At 42.4% G+C, this 20,938-nt stretch overlaps 1 protein-coding gene across 1 annotated transcript; it reads left to right on the top strand.

Moving 5' to 3' along the window:
* Positions 1-3,523: 3,523 nt before the first annotated feature.
* On the top strand, positions 3,524-20,386 carry LOC139381471 (hyaluronidase-4-like). Its single transcript, XM_071125041.1, has 4 exons — positions 3,524-3,630; positions 15,105-16,101; positions 16,611-16,700; positions 17,393-20,386. Exons 2-4 carry the CDS (start codon positions 15,142-15,144, stop codon positions 17,858-17,860), a joined length of 1,518 nt encoding a protein of 505 aa, XP_070981142.1. The 5' UTR covers positions 3,524-3,630; positions 15,105-15,141; the 3' UTR covers positions 17,861-20,386.
* The last annotated feature ends 552 nt before the right edge of the window (positions 20,387-20,938 follow it).

Below are 20,938 nucleotides of genomic sequence, written 5' to 3'. Positions count from 1 at the left end.
GATCATGTTCAGCTCATGTGGAGCACCAGCTCTAACATAAGGCAAGACAGGTGGCACTGGTATATATACTCCTCCGGACACTCAAAAATATACACCCTCTTGAATATTTGGAATATCATTCAAACAGGTTTATACAGATTCAATATCTGTTCTTAACACCCAGGTGGATAAGCTTGTCAAGAGTTTACTCGAATAATGTGTTCAAAGTAGACATGCAGTAATGCAACAGATGTCGTATCTTAATTTGAGGCAGTTTGGTAAAGCAGGGAAATAATTCTGCAGCAACAGGAAATGTTAATTATGTGGATTATAATCAATGGACATTTCTTAGGGGTGATTCAAGTCTGAAATTCCAAAGTAGAAATTACCATCTTCAGAAGGCTTAAATACACTACATGTTTTAAATTGCCTGTATTGTAGGAAAGTTATCCTGCAACAGAGTGATCAAATTAAGATCCTACATCTTTACATAATTTTTGCCCGCTTTGAGGACAATACAGTGCCACTGACACGGCCTGCAACGAAAACATGCGGTCTCTCCTTCACTGCAGCCGAGGTGAGTAAGACATTTAAACGTGTTAACCCTCGCAAGGCTGCAGGCCCAGATGGCATCCCCAGCCGCGCCCTCAGAGCATGCGCAGACCAGCTGGCCGGTGTGTTTACGGACATATTCAATCAATCCCTATACCAGTCTGCTGTTCCCACATGCTTCAAGAGGGCCACCATTGTTCCTGTTCCCAAGAAAGCTAAGGTAACTGAGCTAAATGACTACCGCCCCGTAGCACTCACATCCGTCATCATGAAGTGCTTTGAGAGACTAGTCAAGGACCATATCACCTCCACCCTACCTGACACCCTAGACCCACTCCAATTTGCTTACCGCCCAAATAGGTCCACAGACGATGCAATCTCAACCACACTGCACACTGCCCTAACCCATCTGGACAAGAGGAATACCTATGTGAGAATGCTGTTCATCGACTACAGCTCGGCATTCAACACCATAGTACCCTCCAAGCTCGTCATCAAGCTCGAGACCCTGGGTCTCGACCCCGCCCTGTGCAACTGGGTACTGGACTTCCTGACGGGCCGCCCCCAGGTGGTGAGGGTAGGCAACAACATCTCCTCCCCGCTGATCCTCAACACTGGGGCCCCACAAGGTTGCGTTCTGAGCCCTCTCCTGTACTCCCTGTTCACCCACGACTGCGTGGCCACGCACGCCTCCAACTCAATCATCAAGTTTGCGGACGACACAACAGTGGTAGGCTTGATTACCAACAACGATGAGACGGCCTACAGGGAGGAGGTGAGGGCCCTCGGAGTGTGGTGTCAGGAAAACAACCTCACACTCAACGTCAACAAAACTAAGGAGATGATTGTGGACTTCAGGAAACAGCAGAGGGAACACCCCCCTATCCACATCGATGGAACAGTAGTGGAGAGGGTAGCAAGTTTTAAGTTCCTCGGCATACACATCACAGACAAACTGAATTGGTCCACTCACACAGACAGCATCGTGAAGAAGGCGCAGCAGCGCCTCTTCAACCTCAGGAGGCTGAAGAAATTCGGCTTGTCACCAAAAGCACTCACAAACTTCTACAGATGCACAATCGAGAGCATCCTGGCGGGCTGTATCACCGCCTGGTATGGCAACTGCACCGCCCTCAACCGTAAGGCTCTCCAGAGGGTAGTGAGGTCTGCACAACGCATCACCGGGGGCAAACTACCTGCCCTCCAGGACACCTACACCACCCGATGTCACAGGAAGGCCATAAAGATCATCAAGGACATCAACCACCCGAGCCACTGCCTGTTCACCCCGCTATCATCCAGAAGGCGAGGTCAGTACAGGTGCATCAAAGCTGGGACCGAGAGACTGAAAAACAGCTTCTATCTCAAGGCCATCAGACTGTTAAACAGCCACCACTAACACTGAGTGGCTGCTGCCAACACACTGACACTGACTCAACTCCAGCCACTTTAATAATGGGAATTGATGGGAAATGATGTAAATATATCACTAGCCACTTTAAACAATGCTACCTTATATAAATGTTACTTACCCTACATTATTCATCTCATACGCATACGTATATACTGTACTCTATATCATCGACGGTATCCTTATGTAATACTTGTATCACTAGCCACTTTATACCATACTATGCCACTTTGTTTACATACTCATCTCATTTGTACATACTGTACCCGATACCATCTACTGTATCTTGCCTATGCTGCTCTGTACCATCACTCATTCATATATCCTTATGTACATATTCTTTATCCCCTTACACTGTGTACAAGACAGTAGTTTGGAATTGTTAGTTAGATTACTTGTTATTACTGCATTGTCGGAACTAGAAGCACAAGCATTTCGCTACACTCGCATTAACATCTGCTAACCATGTGTATGTGACAAATAAAATTTGATTTGATTTGATTTGATTTGATTTGATCTTTAATGGCATGGTTACATTTACACATGATTGTGTTCAAGTGCTTTTGAATTTGGAACAAGTCTTCAAATTATAAGATTTTAGCTAGCTTGATAACATTGCTAATAATAAAGTTAGCTAGCATGCTTAACATGTACGATATGGTCAGACTAGCTACATTATCCATATTGATAAGGTAATTGTCAAACAACATAGTTGTCATCTTTTCATTGACAAGGTAAAAGGTCAGCGGTGAGATGTCACAACTCGGAAACTCAGGTAGCAACATTTTCTCAGAGTTTCCCACTTCTAATTCCAACTTGGAGGGTCATTCAATAAAAAATTCCCACTGGGAACTAGGAGCTACTGATAGCATGTGAACACAGCAACACTCATTACTCCTACTCACGAAATGAAATTTATCCATCTAACTACAGCCATCAAATCTGATACGGCCTCCTATTGGCTTTCTGAATTCCCAGGCCTACAACCTGTTATCTGTCCTCATTGGATGTCAACATTATGTCATAGTCCCTCATTGGTTGCCTTAATTTACAAAGGATCACAACGTACAAAGGTTTTCCTTATCTATTAACATGTAATAGCAGAACACTTAAATTTGAATTCTACGGTACCTTTCACTGTAGAGGTTGTCCCACAACAAAGGTTGGCTAATTCTGCGACATGAAAGCACACTGGTTCACATGAGGGCCAGGAGACCCTCAAACAAACACATACACATCCACATAAGCAGACACACACACAGACACACTCACACTCATCCATATGTTAACCCGGCTAATACTGATTGATGTGGATGATTGTAAGAAGTTCTAGAGAGGATCAGACTTACACATTCAGATCAGTCAATGGGATTTAAAGCTCTCCCTCCCTTCACCCTTCTCTCCTCCTCCGCTCCACTCCTCCCTCCCTCCCAACTCTAATCGCTGTGTTGTGGTGTAAGATCAAGCTTGGTGGTGGTGGTTTCTACTCTGTCACAGGAAACTCTCGCTTTCCCTCTCCTGCTCCCTCTCCATCGCTCTCTTCCTTCACTGTATATAAGTGTGGTGGGTGGATTGTGTGTCAGACAGAGTAAAGGAATGCCAGAGTGTCGGACAGATGGAGAGGGGCACAATCCCTGTGCCTCCCCCTGGATTGGCTGATGGTGATGGTCGCCATACTGAATCTACAGGTGAGAGATCTTTCTGATTTGTCATATTCTGACATAGCCCTAACACACACACACACACACACACACAAAAAAAAACATGTAATCTAAAAGGAACAACAAATAGCTTAGCAACTTTTTCAATGTTTTTAAACTCTAAGCTTTTACTAAACAGCTTTCCAGCTTGGGTCAAAAGTTGTTGTAGTGGCACAACAGCAGCTTGACGTTTAGATAACGCAGGTGTTTTTTTTAAACCACTCTGCAGTGGCAGGAAGAGGTGGCCTTAAGGATGCCATTGTAGCATGGGAAAAGTTCTGTTTTCGGACCAGTCCAGGGGGTGTGTCTGACCTGGAAGGTTCACTCATACACTACGACACACTACAAGTCTGTCACGGTGCCTTAGACGGCTATCGTTCCTACAACATCTTTTAATGTCTGGCGTCTTTGTTCATGTTCATACTTAATGCAAGAAAAGGGATATTTCAAAGTTCAAACAGGGAGGTAAGAGGTGAGAGCGAGGTTGGCGAGACAAGCATTTTTAACAGTGGAATTCAATTGCCATTTCATTTCAGGGTTGCAGATATTTTCATCTTCTCTTTACACATTAAAAACGAAACAGTAACAATGCAACCTATGGGGTTGAAAATAAGAGTATTAACAATGGTCTCTGAGGAGAGCGTTAGGTAACTAAATACCTGAGGGGATTTTGGCTCGTGGATAAAGCGCTTCTCTGGGATAATAGTGACGAGGGATGAGTTTTATGCCCCCACACAAGCAGAGAGATGGGCCAGACACTCTGCAGGACTGACAGATTGTGTTGACAATGTTTTGGCTGCTTCCTGTAGGGAACAGTTCACCGAGGGGGTAAAGGTACTGGCACAACCTGAGGTGTTGCGTTAATCTCTGTATCTGTCTGCCACTCTCTCTCATCATGTGCTCTGTCTTACAAATACATTTAGCTATCTCTCACTCTTGCGCTCTCTCTCTCTCTTTTGCTCTCTGTCTCTGTCCTCCGCACCCTCTTTATCTTTCTCTCTATTTGTCTTCGTTCTTGCTATCAATTTCTGTCTGTCTGTTACAATTTAATTTTCTGTTTCCTTTCTCTGTCCTTGGGAAAACAAAATTGCTGTGGTGAGCGCATCAAATCACCAAAAGTACTGTCTTCATGGTTTCTCTTAGGTCACCCAGCTATTTTAGCCATCCAGCAGGGAATAATCCACCTCAAACCAAAAAGAAGACAGCATATTAGCTCAGCATTTCTCAACCCCCCCCTCTCAGTACCCCTGGTTATGCCGGGTGCTGCTCCAACCTATTTCAAAACTCGCAGTTTTAAATGAAGTGAAATTGGATAAACATCTCCAGTCACGTTATCTCCTACAAATCACTTTAAGTCTACATTTCAGTTTACAGTGAGAGTTCGTGATCCAATAGACGTTCCAACACTCGTGCTTCCGTATATAAACATTTAGTAAGATATACAGAGAGGATTAAACAACGACTGCGAATCGTAGATGATATAGCAAAGATATGAAATCAGCTTGTTCCAGCTTGCTGTCAGCTTTTTTTTTGTATGCAGAAAATGAAGCTCTTTCAGTCTCACACAAAGGCAAAGAGTTTGATAGAAAGCCAGCTTAGTGCATAACTGGACAAATGGTATCTGGGGGAAACGGAGTCAATATTATTTGGTTCTAAGATTAGGCTAGGTAGATGTGCCATGGGAACCATATGTTTGATGTACTTGATGCCATTCCACCATTAGATTAAGAGTTGTACTGGGCAGACTGTCACGTCCTGACCATAGAAAGCCTTTATTTTCTATGGTGGAGTAGGTCAGGGCGTGACTGGGGGGTGTTCTAGTTTATTATTTCTATGTGTGGTCTAGTTTTTGTATTTCTATGTTGGCCTGGTATGGTTCTCAATCAGAGGCAGCTGTCTATCATTGTCTTTGATTGGGGATCACATTTAGGTAGCCTTTTCCCACCTGTTGTTTGTGGGATCTTGTTTTTGTATTGTTGCTTTTGAGCCCTACAAGGCTGTACGTTCGTTCGTTTCTCTTTATTGTTTTTGTTGCTGGTTCACATTAAAATAAATTATGATGAATCCAAATCACGCTGCGCCTTGGTCTACCCATTTCGACGAGCGTTGCACTTACCTAGTTTTTATATACGGTAATGATAGAGCATTACAAACTCCCGGCTGCGATAAAAACTGTTTCTGCCAGTCATAGGTTCAAACACTCATGCAGGGCTTGGTTAATGATGTAAACCACCCTGCGCTAGAAAGTGACTTGCTAAGTGTGTATGTTTGCCTATTTGCATATACAGTGGGGTCTGAAAGACATGCTAACCTCCCCTGTTATTGTAATTGTGAGAGGTTAGCATGGCATGGGGGTATGGTCTTTGACCCTCTGTAACTTTCTCACTCATACTTAACCATGATTCATTCCGGATTATCCATAAGCATGGTACTGTAGCATCCACATTAATGTAGAAGTGTTTAGAAACATTCTATTCTTGTAATAAAAGTGACTCCAAAATGACACAATACGTTAATTACCATGAATTTCTATTGGGCACAAAATTATCTGAAACACAACCAAAACAAACTGTAAATGCATCCAACAAGTCCCAAGCTTTATGTAGTCATTACACACTAGGAATATGGGAGCATATGCTACACTTCTGACTACTTCATTTATAAGAATCAATCATTTGGACCCATACCTTTTGAGAGAAAAACAAATATTACTTCTTAAACCAAATCTCTTTCTTTGAGCATTTGTATAAATCTAAAATAATATAATTCCCCCCATTTGTTTGACAACACAATATACAGTAGCTCAGTATTTCAATTATTTATTTTATACAGTCATTATTGCTCATCTTTTTTAAGGGAGTCAATCATTTCAGACCCCCCCTATATATGTAAATATTTTGACATTGTTGCCCATGTCACTTGTTTTTGCCCTGCTGCCCTTGCCAACAATGGGGACCACAATGGAAACAAGTATTTTGACTGTACTGTGTTTAGATCCTCAACAGTATTTCGTATATGTATCTTTTGCTGTGTGTAACATGTTTATGTATTTTAAATTGTAAAAAAAATCTAATGTAATTGGCTAGAAGACATACGTATTAGTTTTAGAAGTTGTTTATGTTGGTCAGAAGGATTCTATGTAAACCACAGTCATCAACAAACTCTTATCTTAATTGCTACCAGATAGGGATGTGGGTTCTGGGAAGTGAAGTTAAATCGTTCAATTTGAAAGTCCGCCAAACTTATATGCTCTTTCCGATACACAAAATCTGTGGTTGCTTCTTCTTGGAAAGTGTTAGTCAATTTTTATGATCATTAAAACAGATAATGAACAGTACATTTAAACAACTAATATTTATTATACCCATTCATTTTATAGTCTAAATCAAACTGTTCTCTAAACAGTAAAGTTAACCCATGGGGCTTGCTGAAAAGGAATAGACTGATTTCACAGGATGTGGTTTATCTCTCCCCCTCTTGGTTATACACTAGACACCAGAGCCTCAGCTTTTAGCCAGGCATTTTCCTCTCAATAACATAAACACCAAGGGACTCCTCTGCTGTCTTTCATCCCCCTATTCCCCGCCATGCGTCACGCTGACTCTGGAACTTATAATGTTGAGATACATTGTTAGTTCAATACGTTTGGTGTCTGTCTGAAGGAGTCTGTATGTCTGGAAGCATGTTCACAGGAGGCTGCTGAGGGGAGGATGCATCGTAATAATGGCTGGAATGGAGCAAATGGAATGGCATCAAATGCATGGAAACCATGTGTTTGATGTATTTGAGGTCATTCCACAAATTCCGCTCCAGCCATTACCACAAACCCGTCCTCCGCAATTAAGGTGCCACCAACCTCCTGTGATGTACACCGCCCCCCCCCCCCAACACACACACCACCAATCCCTGAGCAGACTGAATCAGTAGTCTACATTGATCCCCATCCCCCTGCAAGATTTCAAACATCATTCAGAGAAAGTGGTTTCCCTCATCAGCTGAAACAGAAAGCCCTTTTTAAGTGCCAGACATTATATACTGCTGAATTTCAACTTTAGCAAAGCCTGTCTTTGAAATTTGAAAGCAGCTCTTTCTCACCAAATGTGTACGGCAAAATATATGAGGAAAGTGAAACTACATGGAAGTAATGGCAAAGAAAAACCTAAGAAAAGTGTAAAAAAGACACCATACTTTAATTTAAATGTCAATGTCAATGTCATTAAATTTAAATGATTTAAATGTCAATGTAAATTAGGTGTACCCATACAAGGATCCGACCATCACCCAATCAACCCCTAGTGTAGTGGTCTGGGTGTAGCTGGTGCAGAGGAGTCAGGCACAGGACAGCAGAAATGAGTAACACAAGTAACTTTACTCAAATATTCCAATAATATGTCGTAATACCGAGCCCACAATAAGGGACCGAACATACATAAAACAATCACGCACAAAAACCATGGGGAAAACAGAGGGTTAAATAATGAACATGTAATTGGGGAATTGAAACCAGGTGTGTAAAACAAATGAAAAGTGGATCGGAGAAGGCTAGAAGGCTGGTGACGTCGACCGCCGAACGCCGCTCGAACAAGGAGAGGGACCGACTTCGGCAGAAGTCGTGACACCTAGCCCAGGGATCAACAACTAGATTCAGCCACGGACTGATTTCTTCTTGAGCGGATGTTTGGGGGGCCGGAACATAATTACAAATAATTTGTAGACCACAAATTTACCACAAGAAGCCCAAACAGATATAATATGACTAAAACATAACAATTTCAAACCTTGCTTACATTTGTATGATCACGTGTCTCTCTCACGTGAGGAAGTCCATTTGAGTTATTCAGCAGACACTCTTATCCAGAGAACTTACAGGAGCAATTAGGGTTAAGTGCCTTGCTCAAGGATACAGACAGATTTTTCCCCTAGTAGGCCCGGGGATTCAAACAAACTTTTCATCAGTTACTGGCCCAGCGCTCTTAACCGCTAGGCTACCTGCTATTTCACAAATTAAAATCACTTGGAGCTGATTTCCTTGTGTTTTTACAGTTTTTTTATGTCCCACAATGAAAATTCAACAGAGAACTTTGGGGGGCCAAATAAAACCACCCGCGGGCCGAAGGCCGCCAGTTGGGGTACCATTATTGGTATAATCTGCAAGCCTTTTCCTCCTTAATAAAATGCCAAATATTAAGCTTGACTCAGACATGACAAGGTTGCTTATAACTATTTCATACTTTGCAAAGAAATGTATTCTTATGTGTTGGAAACAACAAAAACCCACCCACTTTGCAATCGTGGTTAAAACAAGTTGCAGAATTCTTTAGCATTAGAAAAATATACAATGAATTTACAAAATCATGGTCCCACATTCCTGAAAGTACTGTCCTTTATTTGAAAAAGTTTTCAAAAGATGTTTGGGCATCCTGAGACACAGCAACTATCATTGCTTCGTAGGAAGAGAGGGAAAGGGAAAAAAGATATGCTGCTATTTGTCTCCAAATGATAATGCTAACTGTACATTAACTGCTGATAATTGCACCTGCTGCTATTTGTCTCCAAATGATAATGCTAACTGTACATTAACTGCTGATAATTGCACCTGCTGCTATTTGTCTCCAAATGATAATGCTAACTGTACATTAACTGCTGATAATTGCACCTGCTGCTATTTGTCTCCAAATGATAATGCTAACTGTACATTAACTGCTAATAATTGCACCTGCTGCTATTTGGTATTGGATTATGTTTTATTTATATATAATGCATGTGATAGTTTTTTATTAATTGTTCTAAAAAAATAATGGGGACTAGGTTGCTCTTCGGATATTCGGGTGAATTCTTTTCCAACCCAAGACCAAGGTAAGAGGGTTGACAAAGGGGGGGGGGGGGGGATTCAGCAGGTGACATTAGTACTAACTGTGGCTTGGGCGTTGACTTATCCATCTATAGGCGGGAGGTTAGAAATTGTACACCGTAACACATTGTTTTACATGACTTATGAAGCATGATATGAAGTTATCATGTAATGTTACAATTAATTCCATTAACTCTCTATTTTTCCTTTTTAACATACTGTATGTGTTACTGGTACTTTATTGTGGGCTTGAGGCTGACTCAAATAGGTAAATCAGCAGGTACAATGTTGGGAGCAGTTATTGTTAAACACCAGTAGAAAACTCAAAGTAGTTATCTGATGACAATGAGCGATGAAGCTTTAGGAAGAGGCGTTTGGTGGCTGGGCAGGAATGATTATGGCTATGTGGGCATCCCTCTGGCCAGGGAACACATAGATGTGGTGAGGACATGAGCAGTCTGCCCAGCCCATGGTTTAGTCAGATCCCTGTATGTCAACTGACATCCTGCCTATGACCTTGGACCCGTAGGCCTTGGCAACATGCAAGCCTACATTCTGATTTATTTATGGTGACTACACTAGGAATTCTGTATTTACAGTTTGCGTATTAAACATGTCTATTGCGAATAAATGAAATAAAAACAGAAACTCTCACTTAATCACTCATATTGCTTACTGACCTAACAAATCAAATCAAATTGTATTAATCACATGCGCCGAATACTACAGGTGTAAACCTTACAGTGAAATGCTTACTTACGAGCCCCTAACCAACAATGCAGTTAAAAAAGATACGGATAAGAATAAGAAATAAAAGTAACATGTAATTAAAGAGCAGGAGTAAAATAACAATAGTGAGACTATATATATAGGGGGGGTACCGGTACAGACTCAACGTGCGGGGGCACCGGGTTAGTTGAGGTAATATGTACATGTAGGTAGAGTTATTAGATGATAACAACAGAGAGTGGCAGTGGTGTAAAAGAGGGGGAGGGAGGGGTGGGGGCCAATGCAAATAGTATGGGTAGCCATTTAATTACATGTTCAGGAGTCTTATGGCTTGGGGGTGGAAGCTGTTTAGAAGCCTCTTGGACCAAGACTTGGTGCTCCGGTACCGCTTGCCGTACGGTAGCAGAGAGAACAGTCTATGACTAGGGTGGCTGGAGTCCTTGACAATTTTTAGGGCCTTCCTCTGACACAGCCTGGTATAGAGGTCTTGGATGGCAGGAAGCTTGGCCCCAGTGATGTACTGGGCAGTTCGCACTACCCTCTGTAGTGCCTTGCGATCGAAGGCCAAGCAGTTGCCGTTCCAGGCAGTGATGCAACCAGTGCTCTCGACGGTGCAGCTGTATAACCTTTTGAGGATCTGAGGACCCAAATCTCCTGAGGGGGAATAGGTTTTGTCGTGCCCTCTTCACGACTGTCTTGGTGTGCTTGGACCATGTTAGTTTGTTGGTGATGTGGACACCAAGGAACTTGAAGCTCTCAACCTACTCAACTGCAGCCCCATCAATGAGAATTGGGGCATGATCGGTCCTCTTTTTCTTGTAGTCCACAATCATCTCCTTTGTCTTGATCATGTTGAGGGAGAGGTTGTTGTCCTGCCACCACACAGCCAGGTCTCTGACCTCCTCCCTATAGGCTGTCTCGTCGTTGTTGGTGATCAGGCCTACCACTGTTATGTCATCGGCAAACTTAATGATGGAGTTGGAGTGTACAGGGGGTACAGGAGGGGACTGAGCACGCACCCCTGAGGGGCCCCTCAGGATCAGCATAGCAGATGTGTTGTTACCTACCCTTACCACCTTGGGGCAGCCCGTCAGGAAGTCCAGGATCCAGTTGCAGAGGGAGGTGTTTAGTCCCAAGGTCCTTAGCTTATTGATGCGCTTTGATGGCACTATGGTGTTGAACGCTGAGCTGTAGTCAATGAATAGCATTCTCACATAGGTGTTCCTTTTGTCCAGGTGGGAAATGGCAGTGTGGAATGCAGTAGAGATTGCATCAGCTGTGGATCTGTTGGGGCATGCAAATTGGAGTGAGTCTAGGGTTGTTGGGATAATGTACAGTGCCTTGCGAAAGTATTCGGCCCCCTTGAACTTTGCGACCTTTTGCCACATTTCAGGCTTCAAACATAAAGATATAAAACTGTATTTTTATGTGAAGAATCAACAACAAGTGGGACACAATCATGAAGTGGAACGACATTTATTGGATATTTCAAACTTTTTTAACAAATCAAAAACAAAATTGGGCGTGCAAAATTATTCAGCCCCCTTAAGTTAATACTTTGTAGCGCCACCTTTTGCTGTGATTACAGCTGCAAGTCGCTTGGGGTATGTCTCTATCAGTTTTGCACATCGAGAGACTGAATTTTTTTCCCATTCCTCCTTGCAAAACAGCTCGAGCTCAGTGAGGTTGGATGGAGAGCATTTGTGAACAGCAGTTTTCAGTTCTTTCCACAGATTCTCGATTGGATTCAGGTCTGGACTTTGACTTGGCCATTCTAACACCTGGATATGTTTATTTTTAAACCATTCCATTGTAGATTTTGCTTTATGTTTTGGATTATTGTCTTGTTGGAAGACAAATCTCCGTCCCAGTCTCAGGTCTTTTGCAGACTCCATCAGGTTATCTTCCAGAATGGTCCTGTATTTGGCTCCATCCATCTTCCCATCAATTTTAACCATCTTCCCTGTCCCTGCTGAAGAAAAGCAGGCCCAAACCATGATGCTGCCACCACCATGTTTGACAGTGGGGATGGTGTGTTCAGCTGTGTTGCTTTTACGCCAAACATAACGTTTTGCATTGTTGCCAAAAAGTTCAATTTTGGTTTCATCTGACCAGAGCACCTTCTTCCACATGTTTGGTGTGTCTCCCAGGTGGCTTGTGGCAAACTTTAAACGACACGTGATATCTTTAAGAAATGGCTTTCTTCTTGCCACTCTTCCATAAAGGCCAGATTTGTGCAATATACGACTGATTGTTGTCCTATGGACAGAGTCTCCCACCTCAGCTGTAGATCTCTGCAGTTCATCCAGAGTGATCATGGGCCTCTTGGCTGCATCTCTGATCAGTCTTCTCCTTGTATGAGCTGAAAGTTTAGAGGGACGGCCAGGTCTCGGTAGATTTGCAGTGGTCTGATACTCCTTCCATTTCAATATTATCGCTTGCACAGTGCTCCTTGGGATGTTTAAAGCTTGGGAAATCTTTTTGTATCCAAATCCGGCTTTAAACTTCTTCACAACAGTATCTCGGACCTGCCTGGTGTGTTCTTTGTTCTTCATGATGCTCTCTGCGCTTTTAACGGACCTCTGAGACTATCACAGTGCAGGTGCATTTATACGGAGACTTTATTACACACAGGTGGATTGTATTTATCATCATTAGTCATTTAGGTCAACATTGGATCATTCAGAGATCCTCACTGAACTTCTGGAGAGAGTTTGCTGCACTGAAAGTAAAGGGGCTGAATAATTTTGCACGCCCAATTTTTCAGTTTTTGATTTGTTAATGATGATTAATCATGATTATGTCCCACTTGTTGTTGATTCTTTACAAAAAAATACAGTTTTATATCTTTATGTTTGAAGCCTGAAATGTGGCAAAAGGTCGCAAAGTTCAAGGGGGCCGAATACTTTCGCAAGGCACTGTAGTTGATGTTAGCCATGACCAGCCTTTCAAATCACTTCATGGCTACAGAAGTGAGTGCTACGGGTCGTTAGTCATTGATGTAGGTTACCGTAGTGTTCTTGGGCACAGGCACTATGGTGTTCTGCTTAAAACATGTTGGTATTACAGACTCGGACAGGGAGAGGTTGTAAATGTCAGTTAAGACACTTGGCAGTTTGTCAGCGCATGCTCGCAGTACATATCCTGGTAATCCATCAGGCCCTGCGGCATTATGAATGTTGACCTGTTTAAAGGTGTTACTCACATCGGCTGGTAGGCTCGTGTCACTGGGCAGCTCTCGGCTGTGCTTCCCTTTGTAGTTAGGTTTGCAAGCCCTGCCACATCCGACGAGCGTCAGACCCGGTGTTGTACGATTCGATCTTTGTCCTGAATTGACGCTTTGCTTGTTTGATGGTTCGTCAGATTTCTTATAAGCTTCCGGGTTAGAGTCCCGCTCATTGAAAGCGGCAGCTCTAGCCTTTAGCTAAATGCAGATGTTGGCTGTAATCCATGGCTTCTGGTTGGGATATGTATGTACGGTCACTGTGGGAACGATATCTTCGATACACTTATTGATGAAGCCAATGACAGATGTGGTATACTCCTCAATGCCGTCGGAGGAATCCCGGGAACATATTCCAATCTGTGCTAGAACTGTCCTGTAGTTTACCATCTGCTTCATCTGTCCACTTTTTTATCGACCAAGTCACTGGTGCTTCCTGCTTTAATTTTTGCCTGTAAGTAGGAATCAGGAGGATAGAATTATGGTCAGATTTGCCAAATGGAGGGTGGGGGAGAGCTTTGTATGCATCTCTGTGTGTGGAGTAAAGGTGGTGCAGAGTTTTTTTTCCCTCTGCTTGCACCTTTAACATGCTGATAGAAATTTGGTAAAACCTGATATAAGTTTCCCTGCGTAAGAGTTCTCTTGTTTGCTTATGGGGGAATACAGCTCATTCAATGCTGTCTTAGTGCCAGCCTCAATCTGTGGTGGTATGTAAGCAGCTATTAAAAATGCAGATGAAAACTCTCTAGGTAGATAGTGTGTCTTACCAGACGCCGCTGTTCTATCCTGTCAGTACAGCGTATAACCAGCCAGCTGTATGTTGATAATGACCCCGTGAAGCATAAGATATTACAATTTTGAATGTCCCGATGGTAGTTTAATCTCCCGCGTAGGTCATCGATTTTATTCTCCAAAGATTGCACGTTTGCAAGCAGAATGGAAGGAAGTGGGGGTTTATTTGAACGCCTACGAATTCTCAGAAGGCAGCCCACCCTCTGGCCCCTTTTTCTCTACCTCCTCTTCGCGCAAATCACGGGGATCTGGGACTGTTCCCGAGAAAGCAGTATATCATTCTTGTGGGGCTCGTCTGACTCGTTTAAGGAAAAAAAATATTCTTCCAGTCCGTGGTGCGTAATCGCAGTCCGATGTCCAGAAGTTATTTTCGGTCATAAGAGACGGTAGAGGCAACATTATGTACAAAATAAGTTAAAAAAATAAGTTACAAACAATGCAAATAAACGAACGAAAACCACGTAAAACGTCAGCCTTCTTCTCCGGCGCCATTTTGATTGAGCAGCTAACATCAAGCACAGGTGCAAACTCTTCGCCTCTGTGGAAACATCCTGCACTGTCGTAAAGGCTATATTGTAATCTGATTAACATTGTTGTACAATATTGAATATTCTTTAAGCCGATTAACATTATTGTGAAACACTACATGATCAAACGACTCATAATCTATGATCTGTGATGTCCTGTCTCTTCCTTTCGCACTCACTGCCTCTCTCTCTTTCTCTCTTCCTCACCCTCCGTCTCTGTCACTCTTCGTCAGCCCTCTATATCATTCACTCCCTCTCTCCCTCCCTTTCTCTCTCTTTTCTTCTTCTGTCTGAATCATTCACAGTTTTACTCTCTCCCTTCTTCCTTTTTCTCTCCAAGATGATTGACGATCCCTTCAGTTGAACCAAGCCCCAGGATGATCATGTTGCCCGTCAGCGGTGGCTACCATCACCACGTCGTGCCTGTGGCTTGTGCCCTCACCTGCTCCTGGCTCCTGCTACTTTTTCATGCCGTCTTTGGCCAGAAGCCCGCCAAGCTGCCCCTGGTGGGCCGCAAGCCCTTCATTGCTGCCTGGAATGCACCGCTGGACCTGTGCACTGTCAAGTACAATGTCCACACCAACCTGGAGCAACTCTTCCACATCAATGGCAGCCCGCGGGCCATCCGCACTGGCCAGAATGTCACCATTTTCTATGCCAATCGACTGGGCCTCTACCCTTTTTACACGGACCAGGGCGTCCCCATCAATGGAGGCCTCCCCCAGAACTGCAGCCTGGAGGCCCACCTCCTCAAGACGTACAAGGACATCGTCCATTTTATCCCCTCTGAGGACTTTGCTGGACTGGCAGTCATCGACTGGGAGTATTGGCGGCCTCAGTGGAACCGCAACTGGCACAAGAAGGACATCTACCGATGCAAGTCCCGGGAGATGATCGCACAGGCCTATGTCAACGTGACTCCATCACAAATCGAGGTGCTGGCACGAAAACGCTTTGAGAGGAGTGCCCAGGCATTCATGCAGAGGACAGTCCAGCTAGGGACGCACCTTCGCCCCAATGGACTCTGGGGCTTCTACCTCTACCCAGACTGCCACAACTACAACCTGCATGAGCACAACTACACAGGCTCCTGCCCCCTGCTAGAGAGCCTGCGTAACGACGAGCTGCTCTGGTTGTGGAATAGCAGCACAGCATTGTTCCCCTCAGTGGCTATCAGGAAGAGTCAAACAGATAGTGTCAGCAATCTCCATTTCTCCCAGTTCAGGGTGCTGGAGTCTCTGAGGATAGCTGGGCTTACCTCGCACGACTTTGAGCTGCCCACATTTGTGTACACACGCCTAGGGTACAGGGATGAGGCTATGGCCTTCCTCACCACGGTAAGACTGCTACACTTAGTAACCCAAAGGTCTAAAATCAAGTGACCAGTTGGTTATCAATCTGGTCCTTGAGAGCTACAGGATGTGTCGTTTTTTTTATCCAGACCATCATTAACACATCTGATTCAACAAATTAACTAATCATCAAGGCCACCAGGTGTGTTTTAGTTGGGCTAGAACAAAACATTACACTTCATGATACATCATCCAAATAGGGTTGTAATTCACTGATTAACTTTCCACACTATAAAACCTGTGTAATACTTTATATACAGGATCAGTTATGATATAATTTATTTCTTAATGATTTCTTAAAATGATCTTGCCATTCTCTGTCTCTCTCAGCAGTCAACACTACTTAGTGAACTGTCTAGTCAGTTGAGTGCAGGCAATCCTGCCTCTCTTGAGGAGACATTAGCACCATCTTGTGGCTGTACAAAGAAATTCAACATCTGGTGTAATATAGAATGTGGTGGAATATCCTGTGTGTGTGTCTGTGTGTATTGCAGACAGACTTGATCCACACCATTGGTGAGAGTGCTGCTTTGGGGGCTGCAGGTTTTGTGATCTGGGGAGACCTCAACCTCACTTCATCCAAAGTGAGTCTCATTATACATCTTTACTGTATATGATCTATTATATAATAAGACACCAGCTGGAATGTGGTTTTAACCAATCAGCATCCAGGATTAGACCCACCCTTTGTATAATGTATAATTAGTGTTACAGTTTGACTATCAAAGTGTTACACAAGCTAGAATAGGGTAGAGCTAAAGAGACTGTCGATAAGGCAATTAACAGCTCTGACAAAGGAAATCCTTAATTAAAGCTATGAAAATAAAGTGCTCCCTTTAGCATATGCTGCACATCAATTTAATTTCGTTTTGACTTATTTTCACTGTCAACACTTCCAAGGCCTGTGTACATCTGCCATTCAAAATGAGGCTTTGAGAAGAAAGGTCATGCATTCCTAAGTGTAGTACAAACATTATTCTCTTGAAATTTGAGTTGCTGTAGGTAATATTTTAAAAATCTGGACAAAACTACATACTAATGCTATGAATATAAAGAGGGAGAAAAAAGTTAGCTGACAATAGTTGACAACCCATAGAGAATAGTTATGACAGTAGGGTAGTGCTCGCTAAAGTATATGTCAATGGATTATCATGAATTGCACAATGCCCTCAGTCGTTTGACTTTCTCTTAGTTAAAGAAAAATGCTTACTCTTTCTTTCTTTCTTGCTCCCATTCCTTCTCCCCCCCCCCCTCTTTCTCTCTCACCCATCTTCAGCACAACTGCACAAAGGTAAAGTCCTTCCTCAAACACCGCCTGGGTCAGTACATCACCAATGTGACACGGGCCGCAGAGGTCTGCAGTGACTTCCTGTGCCAGAGCAACGGCCGCTGTGTCCGCAGGGACCTCCACGCCCAGTACTACCTCCACCTGAGCGGAGACAGCTACCACATTCAGCCCTCGGGGGACGGGGACTTTGCGGTCACGGGCAAGCACTCGCTGCGTGACCTCCAACTACTGGCCAAGAGATTCCACTGTCACTGCTATGAGGGACACGCCGGGGAGAAGTGTGATAGCCTGAACAAGGTGGTGGCAGAAGAGGAGGAAGAGGAGGGGGGAGAGTTGGAGGAGGGGGGAGAGGCGGAGGATGGGGAGAAGGAGCAGAGTGAAAGTGCCGCTCCACAAACTGGGAACAGCTTTAGCTTGGTGGTGTTGCTCCTTCTATTGAATGTCTCCTTTGTGTGACTGTGGTATGATAATAGCACTTTAAGTGTCTTGTGTTGTTTGGCGTAGGGGAGACAGAGCTTGAAGTCACTTCCATGGGAACTGCTATTACGTAATGCTGTGCCGTCGTCCTACAGGGTCCTGTATTATAGTGGGTAACGCTTTACTTGAAGGGTACCTGCATAATGACTACATGACACATCCATAACTCATACATACTTCATTTGTAAAGTCTGATTATATGTAACAATGGGACCAATGTAAACTCTGGGCGATTCTTTTGTCATTTTGCATTTAAGCATGCGTTGCCAGCAACAGCATTTATTTGCTGAAAGTGAGCTAACTTCCTAACTTGTCACCTCTCCGCTATCACTATTGGTACCATTGTAAGCACTGACAATGAAAAGGTGTCTGGGAGTCTTGCTCCAGTCTTCCCTAATACTGTGTCGTTTCATATAGCAATAAGCTTGACATTTGCACAACTCAAATGAGTTTATTTTTTAATGGTAAGCCTATCATTGAATGATAATTCATTTCAATAGATGATCTAATTTGGCTATTAAAGGCACAATAAAGTTGAACAATTCCTAGACACTGCGCAATTTGAAAAAGCCTTTTGTGTATTTTTTTAATCGAACATGTTAGGAACCAAATCACATTTGGGCCACAAGACCATCCACATGTGTAATAGGTGACGTATAAGAATGTTGTGCAACATCGGTGCTATGGAGGTTGACATTTGTTTCTTGCCCACACCTTTCTGCAAACATTGGTGTTCAAGCAAAGTCATATTCAGACGGAACATCTCATCGATTCACCGTTCAAAAAGAATCCCAAACCTTACTTATCCCTCTGACATTGAAGCTTGAAGTGCAGATAGAAAGTGGGTAACCAGCAATTGAAGAGACAAGGTTTTTAATCTCATCACTCTTTGCCTTTCCTCCTTAGTACTTTGTCAATACTAATTAGGACACATAGAAGCTGTTTTTTTTTGCAACATCAAATTCAGTGTCTTCTACCCAGGTTACTCTTGAAATGTGTGTTGAAAACTGTGTAAAATAATTTATGTACAATTTTCATACTAAACTGGAATGTAAAACCATTATATGTCACATATGGACAATATTTTATTTGAATGGAAAGAATAGAAATGTTTAAAATCTTGCAAGTTTTGTTCATGTTGTTGTTTACCCAATGCACGATGGCACTGTACAATGTACTCCAAATGTTCTTTCCAATGGCTAGTCTGATGTAGCTGATGTATAACTGATGTAGCAGCAATATAAGGCTAGTTTCTTTGTGGATGCTTTACTTTTTGTTGATGTGTAATGTGTATGGATAATCGGTTCATATACAGTTGAAGTCGGAAGTTTACATACACCTTAGCCAAATACATTTAAACTCAGTTTTTCACAATTCCTGACATTTAATCCCAGTAAGAATCCCCTGTTTAAGGTCAGTTAGGATCACCACTTTATTTTAAGAATGTGAAACGTCAGAATAATAGTAGAGAGAATGTGTTATTTCAGCTTTTATTTCTTTCATCACATTCCCAGTGGGTCAGAAGTTTACATACACTCAATTAGCATTTGGTAGCATTGCATTTAAATTCCTGAACTTGGGTCAAACTTTTCGGGTAGCCTTCCATAAGCTTCCCATAATAAGTTGGGGGAATTTTGGCCCATTCCTCCTGACAGAGCTGGTGTAACTGAGTCAGATTTGTAGGCCTCCGTGCTCACACACATTTTTTCAGTTCTGCCCATACATTTTCTATAGGATTGAGGTCAGGGCTTTGTGTTGGCCACTCCAATACCTTGACTTTGTTGTCCTTAAGTCATTTTGCCACAACTTTGGAAGTATGCTTGGGGTCATTGTCCATTTAAAAGACATTTGCAACCAAGCTTTTTACTATTTCTACATTGTAGAATAATAGTGAAGACATCAACACTATGAAATAACACATATGGAATCAAGTAGTAAGCAAAAAAAGTGTTAAACATAAAATATATTTTATATTTGAGATTCTTCAAAGTAGCCACCTTTTGCCTTGACGACAGCTTGCACACTCTTGGCATTCGCTCAACCAGCTTCACGAGGTAGTCACCTGGAATGCATTTTAATTAACAGGTGTGCCTTGTTAAAGCTTTATTATATCTCCTAGATATAGGACATACACTTATTCCTTATAAAATAATGTTGACTGCCTTCTTTGCCATTTATGCATGTGTTACTCAACGTGTTTTTTATGGGATTCGGTAGTAAAGGTCAAATTCAATATTTTTGTAGATATTTTGTATTTTTATTTTTATTTTTTGGGGATACCTAAAGGGGTCCTACAAAATTAAATCACATAGCTAAATGATCCATGGTATGACCATCTTAAAACAATTATATATGTCAACATATTAGAGAATGTAAGGTAGCACTTTAGCACACTTTAGCACATATGTTAAGATACTATGCTTTTATTAGGTCTACATTGAGACAGCATACTATGAGTCTGTTTACTGTGTAATTTGCTCTTTATTAAATACTCATATGTCTTTATTATGACTGACAATGAGGTTAAGGATTGGCAATTAACACATGACTTATAATGTTGGAATAAGAAAAAACACAAATAAGGCCTTATCTATGACTTATATGACATAATAAAGGCCTTATTAGCTACTTGTATACACGCTTATAAACCACACATTTGTAGCTAAAATGTGCATCTTAAAATATAGTGTTACCAAGAAATGTAAATCATTTTGAATATGTTAATTTGTCTCTTCATTTTCCTCCTAATCGAAGCAACTTAATTAAATCACAGTAAATGGATGCTTATATCAAGAACCATGGCTGACTATTTTCTAATGTATCAATGACGATTGTCAAAGATTCTTGGCCCTTTGTACAGTAGCCCTTAAATCAGCCCTTAGTAGCCCTTAAATTAGCCATTAGAAGCCATTAAATTACCGTTAAAGTGTCCCTGAAAGTGACCCCTAACACTTGGATTCTATTGCATGATTATTTGGCCACATTCTCTCTCTTACACGCACGCAATGTAACAGTGTATTAGGCTGTTAACTGCAGACAAACACTGATATCCTCCGC

This window comes from Oncorhynchus clarkii, chromosome 2, assembly GCF_045791955.1.
Source record: "Oncorhynchus clarkii lewisi isolate Uvic-CL-2024 chromosome 2, UVic_Ocla_1.0, whole genome shotgun sequence".
Lineage (NCBI taxonomy): Eukaryota > Metazoa > Chordata > Actinopteri > Salmoniformes > Salmonidae > Oncorhynchus > Oncorhynchus clarkii.
The sequence above is the reverse complement of the archived record's forward strand: the minus strand, read 5'-3'. Positions and strand labels throughout refer to the sequence as shown.